Below are 20,931 nucleotides of genomic sequence, written 5' to 3'. Positions count from 1 at the left end.
ATGGGATGGGCAGTAGGGGACCAGCACTCTCCATCGGCTACTGACACCAAACATACCTCTCAAACAACAATACGGAAGTTGCTCAATTTATAGGTTCACAGCAGGTGCTTGAGAGGCGGGGTTATCCAGAGAGGAAAAAATGCAGAGAAAAACCAGCCAGCAACACTGATGTGAACGAGTAAAAGAGCTGCTTTTATATTTGTACATAAAAATACAGAATACTCAGTTACACACATTTGCAAATGTATGGTAAGCCACCCGCCCTGGCAAGGCGTTTCTGCTAATAAGGTATTAGGAAGATATTACAGAACCCAAAGAGTGTTAGAGGTCTGTTGTTGGATATTATTGATGGATAATGATATAACCTTAATTAGAGATTCCAAGAAGTTTTAGCTTTTACGACCTGTACCATAAATTGGTATTGGTCACTCTCATCTGGAGATTGTTAGGAGTCGCCTGGGCAACAACCGGGACGCTCTGTCTGTTCTGCCGCAGCGCCTGGTCAGCTGTCCTACAGCCGGGCGCATGCGCGCAGAAGAAATTAAAACTGCTTCCTCATATCAACACTTTCACTCAGCTGCTCTGGGGATATTTTAATACTAAATCATGGCGATAGTAGGTTTTTATTTATCTGATAAGAGGTTTATGCATACAGGGCTTGGAATCACAAGTATTGCCTTTTATTGGTAGTATTGTATTAGGGAGGAGTCTGCTGGCACTCTGCTTCTATTGGTTCCCCTCACTACTTAAGGCAGTGAGGACAGAGCCTCACTGCCAGTTATAGCTCCCAGTGTAGCTAGGCTCCCTGTTCCTGTTCCCTGCTCCTTGACTGTTTTGCTTGACTTGATCTCCCGTGTATGACCCCTGGCTTGTTTCTGGACTCCGTTGGATTGCCTGTGACCCCTGACCTTGGTTCGTTCTCTGGATTCGTTGTCTGCTGCCGGCCCCTGACCCTTGCCTGGACCCCACGCTTCTGTCTGCCACATTCCTCCATTCCTAGGTTCACCCTAGCTGGTACACATCTCATGACCCTCTGATTGTCAGCAGCCAAGTCTGTCCCCACCACTAGGGGCAACAGTGAACACCAGACTTTCGGAGCAGATTCCGGGTTTTGTTGTATTGGCTGGAGGGGTTCCTAACATGGATAAGAACACACAGCTGGATCTCTGTGTACATCATTACATCATGGGTAGAGCAGAAGAATTTAGAAACAATTAAAATATAACAGAGTAGTTTACTCTTTCCCTCTCAGGTTTAAACCCATGATTGGGCTCAGATCCACACCAAGCTAATAATGTGAATTAAATTTCAAACATCTCTTTGCGGTTTTATGTGACTTGTGAGAAGCCTGCATATGACACTTTACGCTAATAGCTGTTTGTTAAGGAGAGGGCAAGAGAGAGGTCAGGGGAAGGTAACGCATCAAGATCAACACACCTACGAAAACCTTGACTTGCAAAAAACAATGCCAAAAATGCAGAATGAGCTCATAATTACTACAACTATTATTATTTCTTGTCAAAACGCCTTCATTTTCTGAAGTGCTACACGCCATGATAAATGTTTATTAGCAAAACAAATATAACACAGATCAATAAAAAAAGGATTGCATGACTCAGTGGTCACATGTACTGGCTATAAAAGTAATGTGCATTACATCACATGCACCAGAAATATATTGCAACATCCGTTGAACTGAAAAAAACTGCCTGACACATCCAGGGGGCAGAGATGGGTGTAAAGGATCAAAACTAAAAGGAACTAAAATATTTTATTGCTTTAAAGAGCACCATTAAGGCCGATGTCTGAGTGAACAGGTTTCCATTCGTTACAATAAATACAAATAAAATAGGGATAAGTGCATGAATGAATTTAGGAACTTCAGGAAAGTTTATACTTCCCATAAAGTCAAATAACAATAGTTACAAAGCAGAAAAACACGTTGATCAATCTGATTTTATCCTGGTGCTATGGCTCCCTCTTGCGTTCAAAAGAAAAATTTCTGTTCCAGGTTATGGTGACGGTTTCCAAGTTACATAAATACTCGAGGCCTTACTGCGTGCAATCTGCTTGAATATTCACGTTTATCTACATAATCAAATACACTTATCACTTCTAGCTATTACTGAAGAAGTATAATCTATGGATCGTATATCTTTGTAGTTTTTGAAAGTTATTCCTTCAAGATATATATAGATCAGCCACAGCATAAAAACCACCTGTCTACTAATGTGTAGGTCCTTCTCATGCCGCCAAAACAGCTCTGTCCCGTCGAGGCATGGACTCCACAAGACCTCTGAAGGTGTCCTGTGGTACATGGCCCCAAGACGTCAGCAGCTGATCCTTCATGTTCTGTAAGTTGCAAAGTGGGGCATCCATGACTCAGACTTGTTTTCCAGCACACCCCACAGATGCTCGATTGGTGGATTTGTAGGTCAAGGCAATACCTTGAACTCTTTATTATGTCCCTCAAACCACTCTTGAGCAATTTTTGTAGTGCAGCAGGGTGCATTATCCTGCCGTCAGGAAATACTGTTGCCATGAAGGGGTGTACCTGGTCTGCAACAATGTTTAGGTAGGTGGTACGTGTCAAAGTAATATCCACATGAATGCCAGGACCCAATGTTTCCCTGGTGCCATCTCTTCCAAGATAAACAACACACACGCACCCGGATGTCCACATGATGTAAAACAAAATGTGATTCATCAGAGCAGGCCACCTTCTTCCATTGCTCCATGGTCCTGTACTGCAGCTCACGTGCCCATTGTAGGCGTTTTTAGCGGTGGACAGGGGTCAGGATGGGCACTCTAACCGGTCTGCGGCTACACTGCCCCATATGAAGCAAGCTGCGATGTACTGTATATTCTGACACCTTTCTATCATAGCCGGCATTAACTTTTTTAGCAATTTGTGCTACAGTAGCTCTTCTGTGGGATTGGACCAGACGGGCGCCTTCGCTCCCCACTCACATCAATGAGCCTTGGGCTCCCATGACCTTGTCAGTTCACCAGTTGTCCTTCCTTGGACCACTTCTAATAGGTACTAACCACTGAATACCTAGAACACCCCACAAAATCTGCCGTTTTGGAGATGCTCTGATCCAGCCGTCTAAGCCATCACAATCTGGTCCTTGTCAAAGTCGCTCAGATCCTTACACTTGCCCATTATTCCTGCTTCTAACACATCAAATTCAAGAACTGACTGTTTACTTGCTGCCTAATATATCCCACCCCTTGACAGGTGTCAGTGTAATGAGATAATCAATGTTATTCACTTAATTTGTCAATGGTTTTAATGTTGTGGTTGATCAGTATATTTATATATAGATAGATCATACTTGCCAACTCTCCCTGAATGTCAGGGAGTCTCCCTGAAATAGGGGTGATCTCCCTCACTCCCTGAAGAGTCTGGCATTCTCCCTGATGCTGAGCCAGTACAAGACGTGGTTGGCTTCGCCATCTGTGGCATGATGACACAGTTCAGAAATTGTGTCCTATGTCCATGTATTGATGCCTATGGAGGTGGCCATTTTCATGGAGACCAAGATTTAATCAAAGACTGACAGGTAAGACAACATGACTTCAGTAATAAAGACAGAAATGTAAAAGACACTTCAGTCTCTAGAGATTCATTAGCTGCTTTTCTTTAACGCAGAGTTGCCTACTCTCCCGGAATGTCCGGGAGACTCCCGCATTTCTGGGAGACCTCCTGGGAGTGCAGGGCAGCACCCCCGCAATAGATAAGTGGTGGTGGGGGCTTAAGGATGCAAATATTGTGTCAAATTAGCCACACACCCTGCTATAATTGGCCAAAATTGTGATAATCATTTAGGGGGTGGGTCCAAAATGATGCTATTCATCAAGCCCCGCCCCTGCACGCCCACCTCCCCCGGGATCTCCCTGAAGCCAACGAGGAAAAGTTGGCAAGTCTGGTGATTGATCAGTATCAGTATAATGTTGTGGATGATCAGTATATTTATAGATAGATAAACAGATAGATAGAAACATCTATAGATGCATATTATATATATATATATATGAAGATGCATGTATTCTATATGCATTCAGTATATATATATATATAAAAACACAGATGTTGTGGTTGATCAGTACATTTATAGATAGATAAACAGATAGATAGATAAAAACATCTACAGATGCGTATTATATCATACTTGCCAACTCTCCCGGAAAGTCCAGGAGACTCCCGAGATTCGGGTCAGTCTCCCGGGCTCCCGCGAGAGCTGGCATTTCTCCTGTATCCTGGATTTCACAGAGAATCGCGTCATTTGACGCGATTCTCTGTGAATCAGGTCATTTTGGAGGGTGGGAGGGGCGAGGCCAATCACGACATTTTGGCCCCGCCCCCGCGACGTAAATTACGTTTTCACGGAGGGCAGGGCTAAAATGACGTGATTGGCCTCGCAGCAGCCCCCTCCCACCCTCTGGTCACGCCACCTCTCCCGGAAACAAGTTTCCAGGAGTAGGCAAGTATTTATTATATATATCATACTTGCCTACATTTGGCAAGTCGTATCCGGGAGAGCGGTGTGACAAGAGAGCAGGAGGGTACGGGGAGCGGCGAATCACATCATTATGGCCCCGCCCCTTGCGACAAATATGCCGTTTTGCCGCGGGGGCAGGGCCAAAATTACGCAAATCGCTTCATATTAGACACACAATTGCCGGATGCAGGAGATTTGCCAGATCTCCCGGGAGCCCGTGAGACCAACCCGGAATCCGGGAGAGTTGGCAAGTATGATATATATATATATATATATATATATATATATATATATATATAATATATATAATATATATATATAAATATTCATATATACATATATATGAAGATGCATGTATGCTATATACATGCAGTATATATAAATAAACACAGATAATTTATACACATACAATGAGAAGAGGGGTGATACTGTTCTCTTTGTATGTGAATATATTATCTGTGTTTATTCAATATATAGCCTTCATTATAGCTAACCCATTATAAGACTATAAATTCTTTAAAAAAAACACACCACCGCTGTTTAATACAACTGTGAATTGTACACACGAAAAGTTAAAATTATCTTAACTAATGTCATCTCGTTCGGAGCCATTTTCCATGAGCCGAATGGCTAAACCTTTAACGAATGTGACCTTTAAGAAAATGGCCGCTACTTCTAACGAGCGTTAGTAACAGTGGAGACCTTTATAATAAAGACAACGTGCGGTCTGGGCGCCCTCTTTCAAACCTGACGTCACAAGACAGAACCTGCGTCTTTTGAGAGCAGAGCGAGGGGTGAAACGCAGCAGTCAGATAAACTACATCTCCCGGCATCCCCCTGGTGAGCTTAAGGTGTTTGAGAGCTTTGTAAGATTGCGGAGCATGCCGGGAGTTGTAGTTTTGGAAGCACATAGGGCTGAGTAGGGAAATTAACGTGTTTTTGGGTGAGTCACATGGACTGGGGGTGATCAGACAGAAAACCAGGAAGGTGAGAGACACTTGTTAGACTTTCTTTGTATACCGGGGTCAGCTAGAAAAGGGCATTTGTCATGTTTTCTAATTGCATATTGCAGCTCTATGTGCAAATGCTGTAGTCTCACTGTCCAGTATATTATATCTGCAGACCGGCCTCTTATTTCCGGGGACAGGCCTAGGACTTGGTATTTGGTTTCTAATGTTGCACCACTTCCCATGTTCCTGGAAGTATTATTACCAGATCAGCCATGTAAATCTGGAGACCCACCATGGTGCATGGCATTTGCATGTCTGCATAATAAAAACCACAAGCATGTGCACTGTTATCCATGCATTGCCTGTAATTCAGGTTACCACTGACTTGAGTGGTAGCACCCCTCTCCAGTTTGGACTAAAGGACACGGGGGCTTATTAGTGTGGTTGGCTAATGATTTTTGGACATGGCTGCAAATTATCCCATTGGCTGTTATCAGCTCATTGTTGTGCATGCCAGGCTGGATGCAATTGTTAGTGTCCGTTATACTCTCTGGTCAATAATATTGTCATTAAAAGTGAAGATGTATCAAATGCAATTGTTTGGATTTAATTCCTTTACAAAATATTTTACCGTAAAACCAAACAACATGAATGCTGATGAGCACCATAAAGTTAAGCAAGTGGCCTAAAAACAAACATTTTGGGCTAGATTTACTAAGCTGCGGATTTGAAAAAGTGGGGATGTTGCCTATAGCAACCAATCAGATTCTAGCTTTCATTTATTTAGTACTTTCTACAAAATGAAAGCTAGAATCGGATTGGTTGCTATAGGCAACATCCCCACTTTTTCAAACCCGCAGCTTAGTAAATCTAGCCCTTTGTCTTTCTGTTTTTAACTATGCGAAGTGACAGTGAGTGTTCTGCCCCCTAAAATCATTGCAAAATCAGAGTTCAAGTTTGGTTGGTTTAGTATTTTGATTTTATGACCTAAAATACCATAAATATATGATTAGAAAATACTCAGTATCATGTGGTTTGGTTCACCAAGACGATTAGGCTAGCCAACAGGTATTTTGATAAATTCCCATCATAAACATAAATGCTATTCTGTATTTGGTTGCTTCCTAATGTAAGTACGATACCCTTTCCTTCGTACACTATATTGAAAAGTTGTTGTTTTCTATCACATGCTTTCCAAGTGTGTTGTTTCAAGCCCCAATACCCCCAATTGATCTTTTTTGATGGCAGAGGTAGGAGTAGAGCAGGACAAACAGCCTCTGATGCAGCTGCAGTTATTTGCGCAGGGACTGATTTGGGATTGGGCACAGTAGGAGTTGTCTACCATTGTTTCTACGGATACAGATGAGCAAGCTTTGTGGTGGGGAGAGGCAGGAAAATATACTGAAGTTATTTCTGCTTTTTTTTTTTTTTTAAAGGCTGAAAACCTTCTGACTGCTGTCACTGTACAGAGATCCAGTGCGGACGGGCAATCCATCAACTGAAACGTTTGTGAGGGAGGAGCCAGAGGTCTCCCGTGCAAGAGGAAGTGGCCTGAGTGCGTACTATCCTGTTAGCAGTCACCGGTCTCTGCCATGTCCCTGCTTCTTTCTGAGGTGAAGGAAGAAGACCTGACGGGTGGATACGATGACACCGCTGCCTGCACCCCACAAGCGTCAGAAATCGCCATGCATACTACAGCTTCTACATCCGGGGCGTGCTCTGGCCAAAGTGGAAACCATCCTGCTTATGACGGTCAACCCCTCGCACCGGCTGCGGCAGACAGGGATCGTGTGGCCGCTGCCCCCTGTGCGTTCGGATCACCCGCCTGGTACTTCTTTGGGGTTCCAGGTGGGTCTTCCAACCTGCAGCGTGAACTTGTGGTCACCTGCGTACTCTGCCGGGCCCAAGTGAGACGGGGGACTAACCCGGGCAAGGTGGGGACCACTTGCCTCTTTACTCACCTTGAGAGGCGCCATAACATGACCCGGCAGGAGGTGTATGAGCAAGCAGCGGCTTCCGGGTACTGCGGAACCAGCACGACAGCTGCTCTATCTTGGGAATGCGGCGGTGGGGGAAACCTATCCTCCCGTGTCCCTGCTAAAAGGCACGGTGCTTCCACCTCCTCAGAGGACGGTGAAGGTGGACACAGGCCCAAGCATCAGGTTATGACTGTTCCTGCTATCGCCTCCGGCCCAACCATCACCTCTGGCCCTTCCTCACAATCGTATGACCCAAGTTATAGGGAACAGTCAGATAGGCACAGCCAGAGCGGGTCTAGGTCCTCTACGTACCGACAAGCCTTGCGTGACCGTCTGCTGGGCAGCGTGCACATGTTTTGTGAGGTGTGTCATGCCTTGGTGTTGTCAGGGGAGAGGAGCCAGAATGTGCGGGATCTGGCACTGGAGACCCACTTCTCCTCCAAGCATCCTCACATGTTCAATCGTTTGAAACGTGGGGCGGCCAGAGATGTGCGCATTGGTGGTTTAGGCCCTCTTTCTGCTCTTCCTTCTGGTTCTTTGTCACCCTCTTCTGCCCCACATTGACCTTGACCCCTTCCAGTATTACCTATATATATCATGTACCTGGCCCGTTTTCCTGATTGCCAACATTGGCTGCCATGAACACAGAAAGTTGCTTGACAATTGCCCACTGCAACAACACTGGCTCTTTCCATATTTTGTTTTTTTAGAACTTCAGTTTGGTTTTGGAAGTTATCGCCTATTATTAGGATTTGTTGGTTATCATAGGTTTTATAGTGGAAGTTTCGCACATATGATTAGTCTTCTCTATGCATTGCCTTCTGTACCTTCTGGTGGACTTTTCCTTCACAGAGGATGAAGTTCTCCTCCTAAGGTGGTGGTCTCCTTTTCCAGTTACGTTATATCTGAATCGGGGAATGGTGTTTGCAGCGGTTCCCGGTTCCTTTTTATGTTTCGCAACCATTTTGTATTTTTTACGTTTTCTTAGATTTTTAGTGATTCGTGTACTGTTAAGTGGTTGGATGGGTAGTCCTTTTTGAAAAAGTGTTGGGTGATTGATTTGGCGTTCAACTTTCTTTAGTTTAAGTGTCTCTACAATCTTGATTACATGTCATTTTGGGAGCAGTGCCAAGCAGTGGGGGAATCGATGAACATCTTTATAAGAGACGATCTGTGTCCAACCTAACTAGTGGACCTCGGTCAGGCCTATCTGGATCTTATTTGGCTTTTTGCAGACAAGATGTAGGCAAGTGGACGAGACAGAGAGTCTGAGTCGTGTGGTGGGCTGTCTCTGGACTACCATGCAGTATTGGGGGCTGCTTGGGCATCATGCCCTATGGGACACCTCATTGCAAGATTCCACCATGTCCCTCTAGGCTGCAGCTGTAGGTCATTGCTGCATTGAGCCTTGCTATTGAGGTACGTGACTTCATTTATAGGGCAGCATGACCTGGCAGAGATAAGATGTCATCATCTATGTCCTTTGTAGGTTGTACCCTAGCAATTTCAGATTAACCAGGACCAAATAATCCATGGCTTCCTGCCGCTTATGCAGATTTTCTAGTATGACCATTTAATTGAGTGGCGACTTCGTTTTAACTGGTGTGAGCAGAGGTTGAGTTTCTCCAAACATGATCGAGCACTGTAAGAAGCTTTAGAGCGATAGTGAGTCCAGATCTTTGCCCGACAATCATGCTAGTCTTGAGTCTGCACATTTTTTATGGTCTGTGCTTTGGCCAGTTTGTAGTTTTCCCATCCTCAACCTGTCCCAGGATATGCGACTAGTACATGAACCTCGGGAGCATTGGTGAAGCCCTGGACAACCTGTGGGTTTCCAAGTGTTAAGAAGCTACAAGTCCCAGCATGCCCTGCCAGCTGTCGGCTGGCTATCTAGTGGCAAAGCATGCTGGGGTTTGTAGTTTCACAACACCTAGAGAGCTACTGGTTGGCCTGGGATGTTTAAGATCTTGAGTCTGGTGGAAAACAGTTAAGAATGTGTTGGCTAAAGGCATTGGCCTATGAGGCCCCCTAGTGAGTGCTTATTGTCATTACATCTCATGGAGACATGCATACTTAATTATGTTCCCCCTCTTCCCCCTTGAGAGGCATGTGTGTCTATGAGTATCTAGCTCATTAAATGCTTTATTGCAGAGCATGCCATATTTAAAAACAATATACAATAAGAGATGTAAAAAGCTCTATATCTCTATAGTATGGCGGTTCCCAAACTGTGCGCCGCGGCTCCCAGGGGTGCCGCGGCGCTGTCACTGGGGTGCCGCAGGCCAGCCATAAAAAAAAAAAAGAAAGAGCACATAAACTTACCAATCTGCCGGGACCCAGCAGCCTCCTCTCTCCCGCAGCTGTCAGTGAATATCGACGTCAGTGACAGCTGCGGGAGAGAGGAGGCTGCAGGGGCCCGGCGCCCGGCGGATTGGTTAAGTTTATGTGCTCTTTCTTTTTTTTTATGGCTGGGAGAAGCGGAGGAGGACAGCGGGCAGCGGAGGAGGACAGAGGGCAGCGGAGGAGGACAGAGGGCAACAGAGTGACAGAGTGCCTGGATGCAGAGGGGGCAGTGTGACAGAGGGCAGAGGAGGGGTACAGCGTGACAGAGGGCAGAGGAGGGGTACAGCGTGACAGAGGGCAGAGGAGGGGGACAGAGGGCAGATGAGGGGTACAGCGTGGCAGAGGAGGAGGACAGCGTAACAGAGGAGGGGGACAGCGTGAGAGATGGCAGAGGGGCAGCGTGAGAGGGGGCAGAGTGTCTGGATGCAGAGGAGGCATTTTTGCATACAACTAAATAAGTATTTCTGTCCTGACCTAAATACTTATTATATTTTTTTGACCCAACTACTTCTAAAACAAGACTGCTCAGTAATTATTTTGGAGGGGTGCCTTAAAAAAATTTGGAGACTCTTAAGGGTGCCGTGAACTGCAAAAGTTTGGGAACCACTGCTATAGTATATGATGACATGTTATTGTGTTGGAGGCTTGAATTTAAAACTTAATGGAGCAACGTTGGATTTACAAAATGCAGAGTACATGTGTCTTTATTAATATGCATTTCGCCTCTTTCACATGTTTTGTTCTATGTATCCGTTTGGCTTATAACAATTTTGCAGTCTTATTTTTATGTTACTGTATCACACATTTGTAAATGTTTTATGTATTATACATTGAGTATACTTTTTACATTTTTTATATATTTTTTGAATGTGACTTGCTATTAATGGGTTGATCTTCTAGAGACACATTCCTCTCACAGCACCCACACTATGTGGTTTTCTCTCTTGCATTTTCCATTCACAAGTATTGTTGTAGTGTTGTACAAATTGTTCCTTTACTTATTGTGTATCCATTTTAAAGTTGCCTTGCTTTGTATCAAAGCTTTTAATGAGCTGTGTTCACATAGATACACCCCCTTCCCACAGCTCCCACATAATGTGGGTGATAGATTCATTGGGTGACACCTGTCCGCTCTCATCCAATTGGTTAGCGCTAGTTTTATATTTGCCATCAACTACAAATTCCATAATCCTCTCCTAAATAAGTGCTTATTTGTCCTGAATCCGGTTGAGACCGTTGATCTTGCTCCTCGCATGCCCTGGTCAATTACTACGTTGAAGCCGCTCTGGAGTTCCAAATTATCAGTTATCCGGGAGCTGACTTTTGCATGATTTTGGAGCTAATTGTTTCTAATTTGAATGTAAGTTTGATATTACTTTTTTTTTTTTTTTTTTTCTTAAACATAAAAGTTATACTAATTTTTCTGCTCTTGTTTATCTACCCATCGTCTGCTCCTTCTGTTTCTGAGGTGTGGTAATATGTTGGTCCTTGGCAGGGTAGTCTGCAACACTGAAGGAGTTTGAATGTAAAGTTAGGAAACTGGACTACTTCTCTGCAGTGGAAGGGATGACATTTAGAACTTTTCTTGTCTCTCGTTTTGGAAAGACATCTAGGGTCCCTCAAAGTATTTTAGCCAGGTTCTTTTTCCAGAAGGTCTGAGGCATGCGTTTTGGCAAAGCATTGTTTATTGCCGATGAAGGACAAGGTAGGGCACAATGACCGCATTGCTTCTTGAGGGCCTGAAGAACGCTGATGTCCAGGACAACACGTACTCCCTAGTAGATGGCAGGACTTAAGGTCTAGGGCCACCAATCTGCTCAGAACTCGTATGCCAGTTTGATATATTGGATCAGGATGAAGTCTTTTTCCATTGGGTTGTATAAAAGTTCACTTTGCGTAGGGAACTACGAAGTTTGCAGTTAGGTTGTGGTGGCTTTTTCTAGTACGTAAATCCAAAGGTTTGATATTGTACAGTGATCAGAAGAAAGGATAACTGCACAGGAAACTACAGGGATTGGCGTAATAATTATCCAGTTATTCACATCATCATCACTATTTATTTATATAGCAGCACTGATTCCGCAGCGCTGTACAGAGAACTCATTCACATCAGTCCCTGCCCCATTGGGGCTTACAGTCTACAGTCCCTAACATTTATACACACAGACAGACAGATTAGGGTCAATTTTGATAGCAGCTAATTGACCTACTAGTATGTTTTTGGAGTGTGGGAGGAAACGGAGCACCCAGGGGAAAACCCACGCAAACACGGGGAGAAATATACAAACTCCACACAGATAAGGCCATGGTCGAGAATTGAACTCATGACCCCAGCGCTGTGAGGCAGAAGTGCTAACCACTGAGCCACCGTGCTGCCCACATGACGATTTGGATCCTTAAAATAAAATGACAGAGAGTAGTAGTGTTTAATAGTCTTTTTAAATGTGACAAAAACCATCTCCGCTCTATATAGCTAGTATCAACAAAGAAACATTGAGTTTGCCTTTCTGTGAAAAAAAATATAATGTTAGCGGGCGTAGTCAACATAGTAACATAGTTGATGAGGTTGAAAAAAGACACCAGTCCATCAAGTTCAACCTATTTTGGATCTCCTGCGATCCTGCACTTATATTTGAAATTAATCCAGAGTAAGCAACCGCCAATCTGTTTCAATTTTGAAAATCCCCCCAGACTCAATATTGCAAACCAATTTTACCCTATATCCACTACTATCCTTTATTTTAAATTAACGGTCGTATCCCTGGATACACCTTTCCGCTAAAATTTGTCTAACCCTTTCTTAAACATATCTATTGAATCTGCCACCACAACCTTCCCTGGCAATGAATTCCATATCTTGACTGCCCTTACTGTAAAGAACCCCTTCCTTTGCTGGTTGTGAAATTTCCTCTCCTCTAACCTTAGGGGATGACCACGTGTCCTGTGTATGATCCTTGGGGTAAAAAGTTCCCATGAAAGCACTCCGTATTGACCCCTAATGTATTTGTACATAGTAATCATATCTCCCCTTAGACGCCTCTTTTCTAAAGTAAACATGCCTAAACTGGCTATCCTTTCCTCATAATGACTCCATACCCTTTATCAATTTTGTCGCCCGTCTCTGAACCCTTTCTAGTTCCAAATTATCTTTTTTATAGAGTGGTGCCCAGAACTGTACTGCATATTCAAGATGAGGTCTTACCAACGATTTATACAGTGGCAAAATTGTGGTCATTTGGGAGTAGGGTGTCCTATGTCTGTATAGACTGTAATAGAATCGTGTTATGATCAGTGGTCAAAGTGGTAATTTAGAGGTGGCGGTATGAAACATGTAATGGGAATGTAAGTGAATGGAATTTTATAGTTTTACAATGAAGGCAGTAAGAGAAGTAGCATTATGGCATACCACCGTATACATCCTCACTTTGACCACTGATTTTATGATCATGTCCAGTGGTCAGGTCATGTTGGGGGTGTAGTGTCCTATGTCTGTATAGAGTGTAGTAGAATTGTATTATGATAATGTCCAGTGGTCAGGTCATGTTGGGAGGTGTAGTGTCCTATGTCTGTAGAGTGTAATAGAATTGTATTATGATCATGTCCAGGGGCCAGGTCATGTTGGAGGTGTAGTGTCCTATGTCTGTATAACGTGTAATAGAATTGTATTATGATCATGTTTGTGATTATGGCCTGTCTAAAACTGTTTGACAAGTATAAAATGAGACTGTTCATGCAGTTTGGACATTATTATATGCTATAGATAGTAAATTGTACATCACATACAATGGCTTGATATAACAAACTAAAGGTGGTGTATCAATGTATATTTGTTAAATAAACTAAATAATAGTCTGAATAGAAAAAAATCAATAGTCCTTGACTCAATGAGTCCACACAAAAAAACACAAAGTCTCTTTGAGTCAAGGACTATTGATTTTTTCTATTCAGACTATTATTTAGTTTATTTAACGATATGCATTGATACACCACCTTTAGTTTGTTATATCAAGCCATTATATGTGATGTGTCTAATTTATTCTGCTATAATATTCACCCCTTTGTTCTATTAGCACTTTGCGAGCGCAGTTGGAACATATTTATATTCACTGTATCTTCAAGGAGGGATTCCTTGGTTCCCCCGCTGCTGCAAGTGTGTCACGCAGTCTGATATTGAGCGCATATGTATATCTAGTAAATTGTACATGTCTGGGTGATGGGAAAGTAAATCTTGTATTTGCTTCATCTGTCCTTACTGCAGATATACATTAAAATAGGTTTTGGTTTTTGCCAAATTTTATGCTTCTGTTCCTGTCCTGTTAGTTCATTTATACCTGATCCCCTGAAACCTGTGTTTGTCCTTCAGATGTGTGCACTCCTTAAATATAACTACATCCCAAGTTCGCAAACTTTAAGTTGTTTCATGTGACTCTGGTAGCATATGTCGAAGTTTCAGGTACTGTTTATGACGGAATATGCTTCAGTTAAGATGGTGACACTGTGGGTAGAATTTCGTTGTGCACACCAGACTTTTAGTTTTAGATCTGTTGAATGACATCACATGGCCATCAGAGCCTAAAATGGACAAATAGAGAACACTCGGCCAATTAATTAAAAAAGTTGTAATGCCAAACATCTTGTGATTTGTGTGTCATGTGTAAGTTTGTGGATATTTCATCTTGTATTTTATAACTTTGCAACTGTTTAAAAAATAAACAACATCTGTCTATATAAGCTATGAAGGCTTTTAGGGGGGTATTCAATTGTTCCTCCGGCCGCCGGAAAAACGAGCGCGTTAAAACTATTACCGTTTATACGGTAATATTGTGCGCAAAAACCGTTAATACGGTAGTTTACTCGCTGAATTTCATCTCGCAGCTCCCTAAATTCAGCGAGTAATTGCCGTATAAACGGTAATAGTTTTAGAGCGCTCGTTTTTCCGGCGGCCGGAGGAACAATTGAATACCCCCCTTAATGTCTCTATATTCTGGTTTTAATAGACGTTAAGGTTAGCTGGTAACTTGTTGGCGTGCTTCCCTCTGTATTACAGATCTGCCACCATGCCTGTGAACTGCACCAGCTGTGATACTCAACGTGCAGTCCTTCGGAGACCCAAAACTGGTCACTCGGTTTGTAAGGAATGTTTCTTCCATGCTTTCGAGGAGGAAGTGCACCATACAATTGTGTCTGCCAAGCTCTTCCACCTGGGTGAGAAGGTTGGCATTGGAGCTTCGGGTGGCAAGGACTCCACCGTGCTTGCCCACGTTTTAAAAGTGCTGAATGAACGCTACGCCTATGGTTTGGAACTCATCCTGGTGTCTGTGGACGAAGGCATCTCGGGGTACCGAGATGATTCCTTGGAGACGGTGAAAAGGAACCAACAGCAGTACGAGCTGCCGCTGAAAATCGTGTCTTATCAAGAGCTGTACGGTTGGACCATGGACCAGATCGTCAAGCAAGTGGGACTGAAGAACAATTGCACGTTTTGTGGGGTATTCAGAAGACAAGCTCTGGACCGCGGTGCTATGATGCTAGGCGTTAACAAGATCTGCACAGGTTGATAATATAACATTTTTTTATTATAATTCTTTGACAATTTTGTGGTGGTTGTCCTCTCGGATTCCAACTCCACTCTTACCTGTTTTAAGTTTCGAGTTGAGCTATGCTCTCTGCTTATAGAAGAGTGCTGTCACCATGGTAGTTGGGAGAATCAAACTTTTGGCTTGATTTAGCATAATACATATAATAGTGATTTTCAGTGGAGAACCCACATTAATGGTGGAGGAAGTGGGATTGCTTGCTAAATAGCATGAGGTGTTCAAAGTGGACAGTGCCTTTAAAGGTCACCCACAGACACTTGGTCCTTTGCTTATATCAAGGAAACGTTTTCGATTCTTCTTTTCCTTATATTCTGTTTATTTATGTAGCCATCATACATTTTGCCAGTATGAACCTCTCTCCTGCCTTAAATAATTGATTATAAGTACATTTATTTATTTATAAACATTTTACCATTAAGTAATACATTGAGAGTCACTCTGTCCTGGATACATCATAAACAGTTGTGACCTGGTTACAGACGGAAGGTATTGAGCTTTACAATGATAAACTTAATTATAGAACTGGGTGAAATACTTTTTAAAAGATCTTATGCAGGGGGCAATTTTAAGTGCTCAGGTAGGTTGTTCCAGAAAGAAATGGGAAGTTTTGAAGGCAAATTCCTTATTTAGGATCCATTGGGTGACTTCTGGAAATAGTTCTTAGGTGATAAGTGCTATAAACTTCCAGGGTTAGAAGTCAATTCAGTTATTTGGGACATTTATTAACAAAACTATTGAAGGATAACTAGTGAACTCTACATTTGTACTCCCGAGGACAGCCATCCTAAATCTGATAATATGTCACAGTGGTGAGTTTTGTAGTTTCATAGCAGAACAAAGTTGTAAAGCGTTTTAAGCTTGTCGGGGTGTATCATAAACTACATCCAAATAGTTTAATAGGGGTTAGCATCTGTTGTATGATGCACTTTATGACCATAGGAGTTAGCATTTGTTCCTGTAGTGCAAGACCAGTTTGGGTTTGTATATACAAACCAAATGAACGGTCATGATCAAGCCATGTGCCTAAATATCTACACTTGGACACTGATGTATCTATAGGACATACATGCAGTTGACGAAAAATATACCTTTGGTACCTAGGCCTTTGTCAAGATCCAGAACCCCAGGTTTTGCATTTTACAGTTGTTGGCTACAGGGAGTATAGTTATACTGTGTCTGTGTCTATAGACAACTATTGCTGACCGCTTCTCCGTTCTATACAACCTGAATGGTAAGCAAAAATGCTTTCGGAAATTGAGTATTCCTGAATGTGTTAGATAACCCCACTGAACCACTTGCTAAATATCCATGCAATATATCACCTTTACAGCTAAAAGTTTACATTTTTGGCCACATAGAATGTTGTTTTTTTCTAGAAGAAGTTGCTAAATCCCAATTCTTTTGGTCCCTACAAATTTACCAGCCAGCAACTATTTTCTATAGAGCTATGGATATATGTCTGTCTAGTCCCTTAAAATGTTAACGGGCTACCAAACGACTTAATTTTGTCAGCCACCCAAACAGCCATTGCATGTTGTGTTCTATAAACCTCATTTGCACTCTCAACCTAGTTGTCAGACTTCCTGGGACAAATATAGTCATTATAAAAGTTGGTCAAGTCCACCCTTTCTCAGCATGTTTATCGGACCCTGAAACTCTGTCATTTACTGTACTCCTATTTCCCCTGTATTGCCTGTAACAATCCCATCTCTCTTCCTTCTAACCACAGGCCATAATGCGGACGACATAGCTGAGACCGTGCTGATGAATTTTCTCCGAGGAGACATCGCCCGCTTGCGCCGCTGCACCGCCATCACTACCGGCAGCGAAGGTGCCATCCCGCGCTGCAAACCTCTGAAATACGCCTACGAGAAGGAGATTGTCCTCTACGCTTACTTTAAAAAGCTGGACTATTTTTCCACCGAGTGTATATATTCCCCTAATGCTTATCGAGGACACGCCCGTGCTTTCCTAAAGGACCTGGAGGCCTTGCGGCCCAGCTCCATCATGAACATCATCCACTCCGGGGAAAACCTGTCGGTGAAGGAAGACGTCCGGATGCCCGTGCAGGGGACCTGCACCCGCTGTGGGTATATCTCCAGCCAGGGACTTTGCAAGGCGTGCGTCCTACTGGAGGGGTTAAATCGTGGTCTGCCTAAACTGGGCATCGGCAAACACCATAAGCTTCACCATAAGCTCCTGGCGCAAGAGCCGCTGAGTGAAGCGGAAACCAGAAAGCTGAAGGCCGTGGACTTCTGATGACGGAGGACCAGGAGCGCCCCGTGTTGTACACGTCTTCTCACACATATTGACTATCGGTTATTTCTCATGAAATAGTGGCATATTCCTGTAACCGACGCTCTGTGGAGGCAGCCATTTTGAGGCCTAAGTTGTTCAATCGGCCCACTAGGAACTAGTGACAAGGCTGAGGTATGAGGTACAAAGTGGCTCGTGCCTCAACAATATCACAGATTCCTAGTGTATCCATAGGCTGCATTCTCGTATTGGTTCGCCCCATAAAATGGCCGCCTCCACTATGCGTAGGGGACATGCACTCTTTTTAACGGCGAATCCACCAAAAAAAATCAAAATGTTTTCCAATTTGCTGCTTTTATTTATTTTACTTTTTGTTTCTTATAGTATTTCTGCTATAACTTCCCACTTTGCTTGGTTCCAATGGCATCGTTATTGTGCCATATTACACGAGATCTATCATGAAAATGGAAAAAATCGGTCACTGTCATTCTATAAATGCTGGTGTCTGATGAAACGATACAGAGGTCATAGGAGGGTATTATAATTAAGAGGGTCATAAATATGCAAATTTAAAGTTCGGCTGAGGTGCCTATCAATGCCATTATTTTGGTGAATATCTTTTGAAATTGCAAATATTTACACACTTAGGGGTAGATTTACTAAAATTTTCTAAAAAGGAAAAGTGTAGGCGTTGCCCATAGCAACCAATCAGATTCTAGCTATTCTTTATCTAGTACATTCTAGAACGTGATAGATAGACTCTAATTGGTTGCTATGGGAAACGCCTCCACTTTTCCGTTTTAGTGCACCTACCCCTTTATGTGTTGACTAAAGACTTTCATGATGGATCTCCTTTATCCCAGGAATTCAGCGATCAATACTTGTTCTTTGGTTTCCAGGGTCAGCGATTTGGCGGTGAAGAGAAATTGACCATATAGATTTCTGTGGGCTGGGTGCATCCGCCGCTTAAGAGCAATGTTTTATTTATATACATTTTATTTTTACTTAAGATTAGAACCAGTTAATGTGCTAAATGGCTCAATACTAATTTGCTGAATTTTTAAAAGCAATTGTATCTTTTAATGTTTTACGCTTTTATTTCTTTAACTGTGACTTAGACAAGTCATTTTATTAACACTGTAAATTCAATCCTCTTGTGAAAGTGAGTTTCAGGAAACGGTAATTTCATATTTTTTTATAGAGAAATATCAAATTATCTCAAATTTATTTTTTTTATATAATATCCACCACCTAAATAATTTCAGAGTTATTTGATGCTATACAGGATTCAAATAAAGTATAAATGGTTAAAGAAAGCATTTGATAACTGACCTTTATTGAGCAGAATTGGATTTTTTTGTTGCAAATATCGGAACAATCATGACTATTTAATAAAGTGTTGTAACTCTATGCAGCCAGTCAGATCTCAGCTTTTAAATGCAATCTGGTTGCCATGAGTTACAGCACATTTATAGTATGAACTATATTATTGAAGTGAACCTGTCACCTACACGCAATAAAGGCAGCCATTTTGTCGGTGGGACAACTAATGTTCATTAATATGTAGCCTGTCAAGTCACTGAGAAACAGTATCTAATGAACATGTCTGGTCTAGAAATATTAATCAGGTAGGGCCTCAGTGATGTCACCGGTGCCTAGCCAATCGATTGGCTGCTTCCTCTGCTCCTCCAACAAAATGGCTGCCGCATGTGCGTTTAGGTGGCCTATCCACTCTAAGCTTTACAATGTTTATTCTTACAAATAAAGACTTTTATGCATCCTTATTTTTTTGTCTTTATATTGTATTTTGTGTTTGAGTCGTTTATAGAGCATGAGAATAGAAAGAATCTGGTAATCTGGTCGCAAATATATTTGTTCATGTAGTTCGTTAAATGCTTTCAATTGTTTTGTTTTTTAAAGTTTTTTTATTTTTTTGTTAAGCAGTAATGTAAGTTGCCAGCTGAGGTAGCGTTTGTTCTGGGAGATGCTTCCTGGCATCGGGACAGTTGTCTCCGCGCTCCATAAAGCATATTACAGGCATCTGATATGCTCCTTGCTTGTTAAATACAACTGCTGGGGGCAGCCAGAGGCCTGCGAGATCCTCCCAGCTCCACCCAGGATCCGGGCTGTTGTCTCTGGACTTTACTTCTGAGTGACTCATTGCTCAAACCTCTAATGTTCCAAATACAGACTGAACCCCAAGTTTCGGAAACGTAAGGGGAGCTAGCGAGGGGGTGACGTTACAAGGAGACGTGTCTGTGTTTCTGTGCAATGTTCTATATAGTCCAGGGATGCGCAAATCCAGACATCCAGGTTTACAAGCCATATATTTGGAATATATTTGAATAATCGCATGATTCAATCCTTAATCAATCCCGTCCCCACCAAGTATTGCAAGTAGGGAGGTGCCACCTCCGTTAACCTAAATCAGGGGCTGTCTCTTAACTTTCGGATATAGGACTTCACCAGAGCTCTATGGAATCGCTATGGACATGTTACAATGTACAGTGGCCGCACAGATTCAGCTATCTGGTGACAGAGTTCCCCTATTTGTCACAGGGTTGGATTGATTTTGGATATTCCCCGTTCCCTTTGACACTTGGGTGTATATTTAGTAAGATTCTCTGCACTTTGCTGTCATTTTTTAAAATGGCACTTTTATTAAGGATAAAGCCCATCGGCTTAGTAAATATTACCCCTTTGTGGTAGATTTACTAAAGCTTACAATAAAGAAAAGTGGAGGTGCTGCCCCTAGCAACCAGTCAAATTCTAGCTATCGTTTACCTAGTACATTCTAATGTTAGAATCCAGTTGCTATGACAACACCTCCACTTTTCCTATTTAGAAGCTTTAGTAAATCTGCTCATTGAAGTCAATTCAAGGAGCCATGATGTCTCTTACACCCGCGATTAATGTACGGTAATGGGCTCAGTGAATACTTCTTATTTGCTCCCACAGACTGAAGTGTCAAAATTGGTACAACATAAACCCTGTCCATGTCCCCCCCCCCCCCCCGCCCCCCAAATGCCACCTGTTGATGCCCACAGTCTGGAGAAGCCACACCTTTTCTTCTTATAAACACTCACCTCAAACATTCAGGACTTTTGGGTGTTATGGTAAAGGAACCATTTGTGTTACACACCTCGCAGTACGTTATACCACGGCACTACCAAAGCTGATGTGTACTTGATATTAAAGCTTAGTTTTTCTTGGATCACAAGACCAGCAAAACAATATAAATTCCCTGCCCACACAACGTCTCCCGTGCTGCTCCCCACTCGTAGAATTCCCTACCACGCTC

The 20,931-nt window shown here is 42.7% G+C and overlaps 1 protein-coding gene across 5 annotated transcripts; it reads left to right on the top strand.

Annotated features, from left to right (window-relative positions):
* Positions 1-5,417: 5,417 nt before the first annotated feature.
* CTU1 (cytosolic thiouridylase subunit 1) lies at positions 5,418-19,414 on the top strand. Of its 5 annotated transcripts, none has more exons than XM_075191461.1 (4): positions 5,418-5,492; positions 6,892-7,303; positions 14,825-15,330; positions 17,104-19,414. In XM_075191461.1, the coding sequence occupies exons 3-4, from the start codon at positions 14,835-14,837 to the stop codon at positions 17,631-17,633; spliced, it is 1,026 nt and encodes a 341-aa protein (XP_075047562.1). In that variant the 5' UTR covers positions 5,418-5,492; positions 6,892-7,303; positions 14,825-14,834; the 3' UTR covers positions 17,634-19,414. The 5 variants fall into 5 exon arrangements, with proteins under 5 accessions (XP_075047562.1, XP_075047559.1, XP_075047560.1 ...); XM_075191458.1 differs by having other exon boundaries at positions 6,892-7,797; XM_075191459.1 differs by having other exon boundaries at positions 6,892-8,853.
* The last annotated feature ends 1,517 nt before the right edge of the window (positions 19,415-20,931 follow it).

This window comes from Mixophyes fleayi, chromosome 11 (genome assembly GCF_038048845.1).
Source record: "Mixophyes fleayi isolate aMixFle1 chromosome 11, aMixFle1.hap1, whole genome shotgun sequence".
NCBI classification, from domain to species: Eukaryota; Metazoa; Chordata; class Amphibia; order Anura; family Limnodynastidae; genus Mixophyes; species Mixophyes fleayi.
Note: the sequence above shows the minus strand (reverse complement) of the source record. Positions and strands in the feature narration are given on the sequence as shown.

Coding starts and splice junctions, on each gene's coding strand:
- CTU1 (XM_075191458.1), top strand. CDS start 7,682: ATGACCCAAGTTATAGGGAACAGTCAGATAGGCACAGCCAGAGCGGGT. Junction 7,798..14,824: donor GCGTGCACATGTTTTGTGAG/GTGTGTCATGCC, acceptor TCTGTATTACAG/ATCTGCCACCATGCCTGTGA. Junction 15,331..17,103: donor CGTTAACAAGATCTGCACAG/GTTGATAATATA, acceptor TTCTAACCACAG/GCCATAATGCGGACGACATA.